Here is a 13664-nt window from a genome sequence, read left to right on the forward strand (position 1 = left end):
TCGGGGCAGCGGCGCTTTATGTACGCGCTGCCGGTAGGGAGCGGCCGCCGGTGACTCAGCCGGGACTGGCACCGGCACCGCCCCCGGGTCCCCCCGTGCCCCACATGTGATGTCCCCTGCGCTGTGCCCCACATCCTCTGTGCCCCCCGGGCCATGTCCCGTGGAACCCCCCGGGGTCCGTCCCTTGTGCCACATCCCGTGTGCCTGCCTCGGTGTCCCCACATCCCATGTCCCTGTGCCCCTCACTGTGTCCCCCCCATGCCCATGGGCACCCGGGCACACAGGACCGGGTCCCATCCAGGCTCGGGGCTCCCACTGGGATCAGCCTGGAACCACCTGGAGCCCCTCCATGGGCAGCCCCATGGCTCCTGCGGGATCCGGCTGTGAAAACCCTTGGGAAAGCCCCAAATCCGCCCAGTTTCAGGCAGCTCCCAGTACATCCCAGTGGGGCAGCACCCGCAGAGCCCAGCACAGGGGGACCCCATAGCACACTGATGTGTCCCCATCGCATGTGTCCCCATCGCACACATCCCCCATGCCCCATGGGGGCCGCAGCGCCCACAAGAAGCACCCATGGCCAGGTCTGGGTCCAGGACTCGTGTTCTGGTGTTTGGCACCGACGCAGCTTCACCCAAACCAGAGCCCAAGGCCCCGGTGCGAGGCCCCTGTCTGCATCCAGAGTGGTGCCGCATGGTGTGTCCTCAACCATGGTGTGTCCAGAACCACAGCGTGTCCCCAACCACGGTGTGTGCAGAACCACGGTGTCCCCCCAAGCCGGTGCCCTCGGGGACACCACGGGTGCCCCATGTACCAGTCCCAGGTCCATACCTGGGCTCAAGGAGGCTGTGGTGCAGGGAGCGCGGCTCCCACCTGTGCCGCATCCAACGGGTCCATCACCGCAGGCTCAGGGTCAGGGCCAGGTCCATACCCGGTGAGCAGCAGCTCCGGCCCCAGCTCCGTGCCCAGGCTGGGGCCTGGCATGAACGTACAAAAGTGGGAGCCAGAAAAGGGCCCCTGGGTTCGGCTCCTCTGGGACCCACGGCTGGGAGCTCCCCATGTCCCCTGGCTCCTCCGCAGCCCCACGGCCCCATATCCTGTCCTGGCCGCTGTGGGGCTGCTTCCGGGCAGGGCCGAGTGCGGCTCCCACGGCTGCAATAGAAACCTTGGAATGGTGGGTAAAGGATCCTTTAAAAGTGATGGGCACCAGTCCGAGGTGCAGGCTCCGGTGTGAGGCTGAGGCATCGGTCCGAGGCTGGGGCACCGGTGTGAGGCTCAGGCTCCAGTCCGAGGCTCGGGCGCCGCACGGCTCCATCACCCTACTCCAGCCCCAGGATGTAGTTGATGCCCTGCACCAGGCCGATGATGACCGGCTGCCAGGCCACCAGGTACCGCAGCCAGTCCAGCAGCTGCCCATACATGACATGGGGCCGCTCCCAGCTGAGGGGATGGAGTTAAAGAGCCATGGAGAGAGGAGCTGAGCATCTGGGGCCGGGATCCAGGCAAGGACCTGGGTCTGTGCCTCCATGAGGGTGGGAGCAGGGGAGGCAGGACCTGGACTCATTCCCATGGGAACATCCAGAGTCAGTGTTCCCAGAGGATGCCCCATCCCTGGCAGTGCTCAAGGCCAGGTTGGACACAGGGGCTTGGAGCAGCTGCTCCAGTGGAAGGGGTCCCTGCCCATGGCAGGGGTTGGAGCTGGAGGAGCTTTAAGGTCCCTTCAACCCACGGTGCCAGGCAAGCCTGGATGAGCTCCAGGGCTCATCCCAAACCCCACACGTGCCCTTCCCAAAGGGAGGAGAAAGGATACGGGTTACTGAACATCCTCTTGAGATCCACCTTCTCTTTGCAGTATGGACACGTCTGCTTCTTCCCCACGATGCACCAGCCGCGGATGCAGAACTCATGGAAGCTGGAGCAGCAGGTTAAGGAGCACAGCCTCAGGCTGGGGGACATGGGGGCAGGAGCAGGCATGGGGGAAACCACTGAGCTTCCCCGAAACCCAGCCCAGAGCCATTGCACAGGGCAGGAAACACCCCCGGGCAGGGATGGATGAGTTGCTCAATGCTGCTCTTTCATAGGAGCGGAGTCTTCCACACACACAGGAAGGGGCTCATGGGGCTGTGGTCTTATGGGGTGACCCCAACACGGGACCGAGGAGTGAGCCCCAGCCCTGGGGATGTGATGGGGTCACTGATGGGGTGTGGATGCCGGTGGGAGCGCCAGGACCTGCACAAGGGACCTGCGTGCACCCGGGTGGCTCTGGGTCTGACTCAGAGGGGATTCACCCCATGAGCCATGGGGAAGGAGGCGGCTGTGGCTGAGCCTCCCAACCATGATGGAGCCACACAGAGCCTGCCCTGGGAACCCTGCACTGCCTGTGGGGAGCAGAGCCCCATGCACGGGGGGGGGGAGGCTCTGGATCCGGCTCCTGGGGGTGAACATCAGGAGCTGGGATCTGAGTGTGGCCTTTGCTCAGAGCCTGCTCTGGAAACCACCGTGGGCAGGAGCCGGGAACAGCTCCGGGTGAGTCACTGGGAAACCCCTCCCGGTGGGGCTGGGGCACTGAGGGGAACCTGGGACCTGCATCCGGATATGGGGAACACCACAGGAGGGACATGGAGCTGATGGAGAGAGAGCAGAGGAGGCCATGGAGCTGCTGCGAGGGCTGGAGCAGCTCTGCTCTGGAGCCAGGCTGAGAGAGCTGGGCTGGGGCAGCCTGGACAAGAGAAGGCTCCTGAAGGGGAGAGCTGAGAGCAGCTCCAGTGCCTAAAGGGGCTGCAGGAAAGCTGGAGAGGGGCTTGGGACAAGGGCCTGTAGGGCCAGGCCAAGGGGAATGGCTTGAACCTGCCCAAGAGAGGGGAGACTGAGCTGAGCTCTGAGGCAGAAGCTGTTCCCTGGGAGGGTGCTGAGGCGCTGGCACAGGGTGCCCAGAGAAGCTGTGGCTGCCCCATCCCTGGCAGTGCTCAAGGCCAGGTTGGACAGGGGCTCCATGGGCAGGGGTCAGGCTCCAGCAGCAGCACCAGGAACCGGTATGCAGCAGATCCCAGCTCGGTGCTGCCGCAGGGGCACGGGGAACAGGATACACGTGGTTGCAGGACAGCCGGTAGGTGTTCTCCAGGATTCCCTCCTCGTTGACATCCACCAGGATCCGCTGCCCACACACGGCACAGACACTGTCCGAGAGGTGCTTGGTTGGCATCCCCGAGGCACTGTAGAACTGAGGGCAGAGCAGTCACACATGGGGACATGGGGACAGCCCCACACTGCTCATGGGGACATGGGGACAGCACAGCCCCACACCTGCACTGCTCATGGGGGCTGGGGTCAGCACGCCCCTGTGGGGTTACAAATCCTGTTATGGGATCACAAACCCTGTTATGGGGTTACAAACCCTGTTTTGGGGTCACAAACGATTTTGGGGTTACAAACCCTGTTTTGGGGTTACAAACGATTTTGGGGTTACAAACCCTGTTTTGGGGTTACAAACGATTTTGGGGTTACAAACCCTGTTACAGGGTTACAAACCCTGTTATGGGGTTACAAACCCTGTTATGGGGTCACAAACCCTGTTTTGGGGTTACAAACCATTTTGGGGTTACAAACCCTGTTACGGGGTCACAAACCCTGTTATGGGGTTACAAACCATTTTGGGGTTACAAACCCTGTTATGGGGTCACAAACCCTGTTATGGGGTTACAAACCCTGTTATGGGGTCACAAACCCTGTTATGGGGTTACAAACCCTGTTATGGGGTTATAAACACTGTTATGGGGTCACAAACCCTGTTTTGGGGTTACAAACCATTTTGGGTTACAAACCCTGTTTTGGGGTTACAAACCCTGTTTTGGGGTTACAAACCCCCGTTATGGGGCAGGGACACAACATCAGCCCAGGATCTGTGTGGGGATGGGGCCCCCATCACAGCCCAGCCCCACAGCAGGGACCTCCCCCCCTGCTGGGTGAGGATGAGCTGCAGGTCACAGCTTCCATCCAGGGTCTGCAGTGGGGGGGGATGAAGAGCAAACCCTGGAGCAGCCCCAGACACATCCAACCCATTGCAGCACTGAGGGGCTCCCCACACACAGCTCTGGGGATGGAGCCGTCCAGTCACTTGTGCTGTGTCCCACAGGGAATCATGGATGTCTCAGGCTGGAAGGACCCATTAGGGTCACTAGGACAGGTCTGCTCCTCACAGGACCACCTCAGACTAAACCATGGGGCCAAAGCATCGTCCTTGAGCTGTGGCTGTTCTGGTGCTGCCTGACACTGGTGACACAAACCTGGAGCCTGTTCCAGGGATCAAACACCCCCCAAGTGATGAATGAGCCTTTTCCTCATGTGCAACCTGAACATCCCCTGATGCAGCCTCATGGGATGGGTTGAAGGGACCTTAAAGCTCCTCCAGCTCCAACCCCTGCCACAGGCAGGGACCCCTTCCACTGGAGCAGCTGCTCCAAGCCCCTGTGTCCAACCTGGCCTTGAGCACTGCCAGGGATGGGGCAGCCACAGCTTCTCTGGGCACCCTGTGCCAGCGCCTCAGCACCCTCACAGGGAACAGCTTCTGCCTCAGAGCTCAGCTCAGTCTCCCCTCTCTTGGGCAGGTTCAAGCCATTCCCCTTGGCCTGGCCCTCCAGGCCCTTGTCCCAAGCCCCTCTCCAGCTTTCCTGCAGCCCCTTTAGGCACTGGAGCTGCTCTCAGCTCTCCCTTCAGGAGCCTTCTCCAGTCTGGCCAAGCCAAGTGCCCTGAGCTGCTCCTGCTCCTGTGTCCTGCCCTGGGCACACTGCAGGTGTCTGAGGTGCCCAATGCTGCAGAGGGCTCGAGGTGGGGCCAGAGCAGCCCCTGCAGAGTGGGGCATCACCTGGGGCAGCCCTGGGCACTGCTGACTCCTGACACTGCTCCGACCCGTGGGGCTGCCCCCAAGCCTCTGCTCCCCCACAGAGCCAGGATTCCCCATTGCAGAACCCCCCTTGCTCCCCACAGCTCCCAGCTCAGCACCACCGGCACAGCAGGGCCCTGGCAGAGATGGGGCAGCAGCATCCCCCTGGCAGCACCAAACCTGCCTGCATGGGGGGCTCCTGGGGTGCCCCAGTGCGAGGGGATGCAGGGAAGGGGCTGCATTCCCAGGCTGGACAGGGAGAACCTCCAGGGAGCAGGAAGCTCCAAGAAAAGGAAGCATCAATGCCAGGACCTCGGGAACTGCTGCAGAGCTCAGGTATGTCCTGGCTCAGGTATGGCTGTCCTGGCTCAGGTATGGCTGTGTCCTGGCTCAGGTATGGCTGCTGTCCTGGCTCAGGTATGGCTGTGTCCTGGCTCAGCTATGGCTGTGTCCTGGCTCAGCTATGGCTGTGTCCTGGCTCAGCTATGGCTGTGTCCTGGCTCAGGTGTGGTTGGTGGGTCAGGTCATTGCTACCAGGTGAGTGTGCCAGGGCTGGGGTCACTGCTGCAGGCGCAGTGGGGAGCACTTTTTGGGGTTCAGAGGGGTGAACAGATCCCTGTGCTCTGTGCTGGGGCATGGGGGAGCTCCCTCCTTGCAGCAGGGTCGGGACTGACCCTGTCAACTCAGGAGCAGGTCAGGACCCCCCTCGAGCTGGGGCCTCGGTGAGCAGGGCAAGGCTGCTGCTGGTGAGCACCAGGCTCCAGCCCCATGGGCAGCACAGGGCAGAGCCGGGAGCACTCACCCCGATGGTGGAGGCCATGTAGTCCGCACACATCTCGGCGAAGTCCCGCTCCAACACCCCATAGTAGAGGCCATAGAAGAGGAGGGAGATCCCGAAGTCCATGGCATCTTCTGGCTTGATTCTACAAGAGAGGAGCCAACTGACACCGAGGTCCTTGTGCCAGGGCTGCTGTGGTGCAAAGCCAAACGACACAGCCACAGAATCCCAGAATCCTGAGGGTTGGAAGGGACCTCAAAAGCTCATCCAGTCCAACCCCCTGCAAGAGCAGGGTAACCTAGAGTACATCACACAGGAACTTGTCCAAGCAGGCCTTGAATATCTCCAATGCAGGAGACTCCACAACCCCCCTGGGCAACCTGTTCCAGTGCTCTGTCACTCTCACAATAAAGAAGTTCTTCCTGATGTTAATGTGGAACCTCCTATGCTCCAGTTTACACCCACTGCCCCTTGTCCTACCACTGGATATCACTGAAAAAGCCCAGCTCCATCATCCTGACACCCACCCTTTACATATCTGTACACACTGATGAGGTCACCCCTCAGTCTCCTCCAAGCTAAAGAGACCCAGCTCCCTCAGCCTCTCCTCATAAGGGAGGTGTTCCACTCCCTCCATCATCTTTGTGGCTCTGTGCTGGACTCTTTCAAGCAATTCCCTGTCCTTCTTGAACTGAGGGGCCCAGAACTGGATGCAATATTCCAGATGCGGCCTCACCAAGGCAGAGTAGAGGGGCAGGAGAACCTCTCTTGCCCTACTAACCACCCCTTTTCTAATGCACCCTAGGATGCCATTGGCCTTCCTGGCTACAAGGGCACATTGCTGGCTCATGGTCATCCTCCCATCCACCAGGACCCCCAGGTCCCTTTCCCCAGCATGAACCATGCCACAGGAGGGACCCACACAGCACCAGGAGCATCACCCACAGAGGGGCTGTAGCTACAACCCCAGTCCCTGCTCCTGAGGCACCGCAGCTTGGTTGGCTCCAAGTGGCACTGGAGGGAAGACATGGACCTAACACCCCAAGTGTCTGCTCTGGAGCCAGGCTGAGAGAGCTGGGCTGGGGCAGCCTGGGCAAGAGAAGGGGAGAGCTGAGAGCAGCTCCAGTGCCTAAAGGGGCTGCAGGAAAGCTGGAGAGGGGCTTGGGACAAGGGCCTGGAGGGCCAGGCCAAGGGGAATGGCTTGGAAATGGCTTGGAGCAGCTGCTCCAGTGGAAGGGGTCCCTGCCCCTGGCAGAGGTTGGAACTGGAGGAGCTTTAAGGACCCTTCAATCCAAACCAGTCTGGGATTCCATGGTTCCATCTCGTGCACCAGATCAGCTCCCAGTAAGCCCCAGTTACTGCTTCCACATCCCTGCAGGTCGACACCCCAGAGCTGCAGATGCAGCTGAGCCTCTTGAGGTACCAGCACCAAACCCAAGCTCCCCATGCAGGGAGGACACCCAGAAGCTGCTCTGAGCCTGCTCACCATCAGCTGGCCAAGACAAGTGTGTCCCAGCACTGCGGCCAGGTCCCCATCCCACACGGAGGGTTCCAGCCCCAACAGGAGCAGCAGGTTCACTCACCTGAACAATAAGTTAAGCCCAAAGAGGGTGAACATCACAGCCATGTAGCCCACGATGCCGGTGGCATAGCTGATCTTGTATATCAGTAGAAACCATTTATAAACCAGCCTGTGAGGAATGAAGCCAGGATTGAGCTGCTTGTTCCCAAAAGCTGTGGCTGCCCCATCCCTGCAGTGCTCAGGTTGGACACAGGGGCTTGGAGCAGCTGCTCCATGGAAGGGGTCCCTGCTCATGGCTGGGAGCTGAAACTGGATCAGCTTTAAGCTCCCTTCATCCCAACCCACTCTGTGATTCCATGCTCCAGCACTGCCATGGGCTGCTCGGTGCCTGACTCCAACCTGGCAGCCTTGGGATCAGTGTGAGTCACACTGGGAATGCCCTTGGCCAGGCTCCCAGTGCCACGTGCATGGGGCTGGATGCCAGCGGGTGCCGGATGCCACCCTGGGCTGCTCCCAAGGGCAAAGTCTGGGGTGCCACAAGGAGGCTCCTGCAGACCCACACTGACCTGGGTGTTGTCTGCACCAGAGGCTTCCGTGTTGCCCTGAAGGTGACAAAGGCTGTGACCGCTGAGAAGAGCACCCAGATGAGCAGGAACCGCCACCAGTTGAGCTTGATGGTGAAGTACAGAGGAACCACCCACATCTGGAAGAGGGTCACCATCTGTGGGGCACAGGAGAGGCTTCTGGAGCTGGGCACAAACACCCTCCCAGCCCTTCTCCTGCTCCAAGGGGATCAAGGGTGTCTGTGGCCATGGGGCTGAGCTCCTGGGGTGCTTCAGAAGGGGATGGGCAAAGGGATTTGGTCTGAGGTTCCCAGAGGAGCCTGGAGACATCACCATGGTGAGGTTGGTTCGGGGGCAATAAGCAAGGAGCCTCCATCACTTCCATGGGGAAGCACCCGGAGAACACAGCTCCTCCTTGTGTCACCCCCAGGACACCCCAAGATGTGCTCATCCCATCACCCAGTGCCAAAGCACAATGTGAAACTGGGGTATGAGCACTGAGGATGTGCATCCATCCTCATCCCCACTGGGATCCCGGGCAGATAACGGGTACCTGAGCACCAGGCCGGCAGGGACCGGAGCCTGGGACACACTTACATTGTAGGAGCGAGGGTGCCTCTGCTTCCACTGCACCAGCAGCAGCTGTGCCACCACCAGCGTGGCAATGAGGATCAGCACCATCTCGGCGTGCATGGCCTCGTGCCCGCGGTGCTTGGCGTGCATCCGGGCATGCTCCACCCTGCAGGGACAGGGCAGGAGCCTGAGGGACACGGGGGGACACAGGGATACACAGGGATACACAGGGATACACAGGGATACAGGGCAGAGCCGGGCACTGCAAGGGAGCAGCGTGAGGATGGGTGCAAGTGTGACTAAAGGGGACCCTGAGATGGGCTGGGATTTAACTGTGGGAGTGGAGCTGCCATCAGCACAGCCCAGAGCCTCTGCCTGCGCTGGCAACCCCAGGGAGAGCCTGGATCCAGTTCTGGAGCTGGGAGCCCAGCACAGGAGGGACCTGGAGCTGTTGGAGCGAGGCCAGAGGAGGCCATGGAGCTGCTGCGAGGGCTGGAGCAGCTCTGCTCTGGAGCCAGGCTGAGAGAGCTGGGCTGGGGCAGCCTGGACAAGAGAAGGCTCCTGAAGGGGAGAGCTGAGAGCAGCTCCAGTGCCTAAAGGGGCTGCAGGAAAGCTGGAGAGGGGCTTGGGACAAGGGATGTAGGGACAGGCCAAGGGGAATGGCTTTCAGCCTCCATCCCAAGCCATTTGAGGCTGATGCTGTGCAGCCAGGGCTGCTGGAGCCAAGGCTGGGTACAGTGAGAGCTGCACTGGTGATGGCTCAGCAGGAACAGGAACAGGAGCAGCAGCAGCAGCAGGATCAGGAGCTCTGCAGGTCAGCTCCATCCCAGTTCACACACTCACCTCCACCGCTCCTCTGGGGACAAGTGGGACAGATCCACCTGCGGAGAGGAGTGAGATGTGAGCCTGTGCCGGAGCACCCATCCCAGTTCCCAGCACAGGGAGCACCCATCCCAGCTCACAGGGAGCACCCATCCCAGCTCACAGGAGCACCCATCCCAGCTCACAGAGAGCACCCATCCCAGCTCACAGGAGCACCCATCCCAGCTCACAGGAGCACCCATCCCCAGCTCACAGGGAGCACCCATCCCAGCTCACAGGAGCACCCATCCCAGCTCACAGGAGCACCCATCCCCAGCACCCCCCCCTCCTGCACAGCACCCATGAAGACCCCACAGCGGCTCCTGCACAACACGGACAATGGGAACTCTGCCTTTGGAAGGTCTCAATGAGAAGCCCCATGTGCCCATCATGAGGCTGCAGCCCAGAGCTGTGCTCCAGGCAGCACCGGGAGCATCCTGCTCCTCCATCAGCTCCATCAGCTCCATCACTCCCCTCTCCTCTCCCTTCAACTCCCAGGTTCCCCTGCAGCCAAAGCTGTTCCAACCATCCCATTCCCAAGGAACAGGTCACATCCCACATCACATCCCAGCCACACATCCCTGGGCACACAGAAGCATCCCAATGCATGTCCAGAACAGAGCCCCAGACCCCAGCAGGGCCCAGGACAGGGAGCAGCACCTGCAAGCAGCAACGAACCATTGCCAGATCCCCCCAGTTCCAATGGGAAAGGGGGGGGTTGGGCAGTGCTGACATGGGTGAAGGCTCCCCAGGACTGCTGTTATCAGGGATCATGGGATTGGGGATCATGGGATCAGGGATCATGGCTGCCTTTGGACCAGGACACCCCTGGGATCACCTCAGTCCCTCCTGGGCAATGGGGACACCCCCATGGACACACAGGGCAGCAAAGCCCATCAGAGGCAGAGGGAACGGTCCCAGCAGGACACATGGACACAGACATGGATCCAGCTGGGGAAGAACCAGCTGGGACATGGGGCTGCTCCCATGGGGTGTGAGGCTGCTGTGGGGAGAGCCCAGGGGGGCAGGAGCTCACATGGAGCATCCCTCGGGAAGCAGCTGAGGGCTCAGAGCAGTGCCAGGGACTGGAGCTGCCCTGGGGGCAGGAATGGAGCTGCTGGGAGCACTGGAGCAGCAATGACATGGAGGCAGGGAGAGCTGGGCTGGGGGAGACCTGAGAGCAGCTCCAGTGCCTAAAGGGGCTGCAGGAAAGCTGGAGAGGGGCTTGGGACAAGGGATGGGATGAGGAGTAATGGCTTCAATCTGGAAGAGGGAAGAGTTCGATGGGATATTGGGGTGAAGCTGTTCCCTGTGAGGGTGCTGAGGCGCTGGCACAGGGTGCCCAGAGAAGCTGTGGCTGCCCCATCCCTGGCAGTGCTCAAGGCCAGGTTGGACACAGGGGCTTGGAGCAGCTGCTCCAGTGGAAGGGGTTGGGAATGGAGGAGCTTTGAGGTCCCTTCATCCCATCCCATTGCAGGATCCATGCTCAGCTCCAGGCACAAGTGTCCCTGATCCCAGCACTGAGGCTCCAGCTCCCACAGTCACTACAGGACACATCCTGAGCGGGGAGATCCCAACAGATCCAACCCGAACCAGAGCCCGGCTCAGCCCTGGCGCTCAGGACAACAGCGGGATATGGATCTGTGCCCATGGGAGCGGGTACTGTGGGATCCCCGCCCGGGATGGGATCAGCCCCATGGTGTCACCTCCTCACAGCCCCAACCGCTGGCTCCTGAACACCAGGAATCCCATTGCCAGGGCTCACAGGCTCCGGATGTTCCCAGGTTTTCCAGGGAAGAGGCTTCCCCACTGCTGGCATTGGGATGCGGAGCTCCCAAGTGCTGGCATGCACTGCTGGCTTTGCCATGAGGCTGGCCCGGGGAACACAGCTCCCTGCAGCCCCATTCCCATACATTCCTATGGGATTCCGGACACCTGCCTGGGAACACAGCCCCGATCCCACATAATCCTATGGGATCCTGGACCCCCTGCCTGGGAACAGCCCCAGCACCCACAGCAGCGGCTCGGGAGCCCCGTCCGCGGCTGCAGCATTCCCAAGGGATTCCAGCCGCAGCCTTCACCCCCCGGCCTCAACGGCCCTGGGCCCGCACCGGGGCCTGGGGACCCCCCCCGTGCCCACCGGCCCCATGGACACCCCTAACCCGGACCCCCCGTGTCCGTCCGCCCCATGGACACCCCCATGTCCCCGAACCCGGAGCCACTCGGTGCCCCCAACACCCCTGTCCCCTGCCCCATGGAGCCCCCGTCCCCTGCCCCATGGAGCCCCTGCCCCATGGAGCCCCCGTCCCCTGCCCCATGACCCCCCCCCGGTCCCGGCTCCACCTCCTCCACATCGCGCTCCGCGGGGCCTCCAACCTCCACCTCCAGCACCGCCGCCATCTTGCCCCCCCTCCGTCCCCGGCGGCCAACTCCTTCCGCCGCCGTCCGCCAATCACCGGCCACGCCGCCGCAGAGCGGGCCAATCGCTGTGCGCGGCTGTGAGGCAGAGACCAATCAGAACCGAGCAGAGGCGGGACAGCCGCCGGCGGGGCCAGAGCTGTCACTGGCAAGGGACCGTCGGACATTTCCAGGCCCGGAACGGGACGCACGGATCCGGTTTGGTACCGATCCGGTTCCGGTTTGGTTTCCGGTTCCGGTAGCACCGGTTCCCCCCTCCCCCCCCGCCGGTGTCACAGCCCCGGGAGCGGCCCCGCCCCCTCCCGTCCCCTGCGCCCTCCGGTGCCGCTGAGCGCGGAGCAGCGGGGGGGGCACACGGCGGACGGACCCTTAGCGATGGGGGACTGAGGGACCGGCATGCACCGCGGCGGAGCCGGGACCGGAGCCGGGATCGGGATCAGGACAAGAACCGGCATCAGGACAAGAACTGGGATCGGGATCAGGAATGCTGGGTTCCTCTGTGCTGGATCCCTCTGTTCCCATTGGGAATGCTGGGTACCTCCACAGCCCTGCCCTGATCCCACTGGCTCCGCAGGGAAGGAAGCTCCAGGAGATCCCAGATGGCTCCAGTCAAAATCAGCTCCGTGGTGTCCTTGTCCTCACAGATCCCAGAGGTTCCCTATGGGGGGAGCTTGGGAAAGGCGTCGATTGGCCTGAGCTGCTGCTGAGGGTCCTGGAGCTGCAGGGATCTGGTGTGGGATGTGCTGGGAATTCCACATGGAACTGTGGGAGCAGCAGCCAAGAGCTGCCCATGATCCATAGTGTGTGCTGGGCTCATCCCATCCCTGCAGTGCTCAAGGCCAGGCTGGACACAGGGGCTTGGAGCAGCTGCTCCAGTGGAAGGGGTCCCTGCCTGTGGCAGGGGTTGGGAATGGAGGAGCTTTAAGGTCCCTTCCAACCCAAACCATTCCAGGATTCTCCTTGTCAGACCCCATCTGCATGGCAGGGATCACACCAGGACAGGGATCACACCAGGAGCAGGGATCACACCTGGACAGGGATCACACCTGGACAGGGATCACAGCAGGACAGGGATCACACCAGGACAGGGATCACACCAGGACAGGGATCACACCAAGAGCAGGGATCACACCAGGAACAGGGATCACAGACAATCCCTCCTCTCCCATTGCCCCCCAAGCCGCTGTGCTCCCGGCTCTGCCCCCCAGCAGGACCCCAGATTCCCACTGGAGACCCTGCTCGGTGCAGACCCCCCCGGCCCTGGAGCTGCAGATGGAGCGCTCCGTTCCCATGGGATACATGGATGTTGGTGTGTCCCCGGGCATGGGAACCGCTGCGGCGTGTGCATGTTCGAGGGTAACGGCTGCATCCATAGGGAAGAGCCATGGGGATGGGAACAGAGGGATGGAGAGCAGAGACTGCTCTGCCAGCTGTGCCCTGGCCTCTTGGTGCTGGAGCCCCATGGGTGTTACCTGGGGTAACACAGGGTGGGTGTCCCGTTCCCGCATCCCATTCCTGCATCCCATCCATCCCATCCATCCCATCCCTTCCCATCCCTGCAGCCGACTTCCCGGCGCTGGGGCAGATGTGGGACCGGCTGCACCTCACGCTCCTCCAGCCCTTCCGCAGGCACGGCCGGTTCGGGATCTCCTTCATCCGTGTGCCCCATCCCTGGACCCACAGCTCCCGGTGTGTGCCCATCCCTGGACCCACAGCTCCCGGTGTGTGCCCATCCCTGGACCCACAGCTCCTGGTGTGTGCCCCATCCCTGAACCCACAGCTCCTGGTGTGTGCCCATCCCTGGACCCACAGCTCCCGGTGTGTGCCCATGAACCCACAGCTCCTGGTGTGTGCCCCATTCCTGCATCATCCCTTGTCCCACAGGAGGGCTCCGAGCCCATGGACAGTGCCTGGAGCTCCAGCCCTGCCTCGTCCCTGCCTCTCCTGCCCGCACTGCCCTCGTACGTGGAGCCCTGGACGGGTCTGGGTCGGGAAGGACCCGAGATCCCGGTTCTGTTCCTGCCATGGGGCTGCTCTGCTCCATCCCATCCCTGAGCTGCTGCCTCCCAGGCC

At 62.0% G+C, this 13664-nt stretch overlaps 1 protein-coding gene across 1 annotated transcript; it reads right to left on the minus strand.

Annotated features, from left to right (window-relative positions):
- Nucleotides 1–618: 618 nt before the first annotated feature.
- On the minus strand, nucleotides 619–11588 carry LOC117438035 (RING finger protein 121). Its single transcript, XM_034073394.1, has 9 exons — nucleotides 11517–11588; nucleotides 9156–9193; nucleotides 8337–8478; nucleotides 7743–7897; nucleotides 7238–7345; nucleotides 5679–5799; nucleotides 3084–3217; nucleotides 1808–1909; nucleotides 619–1437 (listed from the first exon to the last, which is right to left on the minus strand). Exons 1-9 carry the CDS (start codon nucleotides 11571–11573, stop codon nucleotides 1317–1319), a joined length of 978 nt encoding a protein of 325 aa, XP_033929285.1. The 5' UTR covers nucleotides 11574–11588; the 3' UTR covers nucleotides 619–1316.
- Between the last annotated feature and the right edge of the window lie 2076 nt (nucleotides 11589–13664).

This window comes from Melopsittacus undulatus (assembly GCF_012275295.1).
Source record: "Melopsittacus undulatus isolate bMelUnd1 chromosome 2 unlocalized genomic scaffold, bMelUnd1.mat.Z SUPER_2_unloc_1, whole genome shotgun sequence".
NCBI classification, from domain to species: Eukaryota; Metazoa; Chordata; class Aves; order Psittaciformes; family Psittaculidae; genus Melopsittacus; species Melopsittacus undulatus.

Bases quoted from the DNA above. Each gene is read 5' to 3' on its own strand.
- LOC117438035 (XM_034073394.1), bottom strand. From the start codon at position 11,573: ATGGCGGCGGTGCTGGAGGTGGAGGTTGGAGGCCCCGCGGAGCGCGAT. The intron at 7,346-7,742 runs GTCAGTGTGGGT...CATTCCTCACAG, and splicing joins CTGGTGCAGACAACACCCAG to GCTGGTTTATAAATGGTTTC. The intron at 1,438-1,807 runs GTATCCTTTCTC...CCATCCCCTCAG, and splicing joins AAGAGGATGTTCAGTAACCC to CTGGGAGCGGCCCCATGTCA.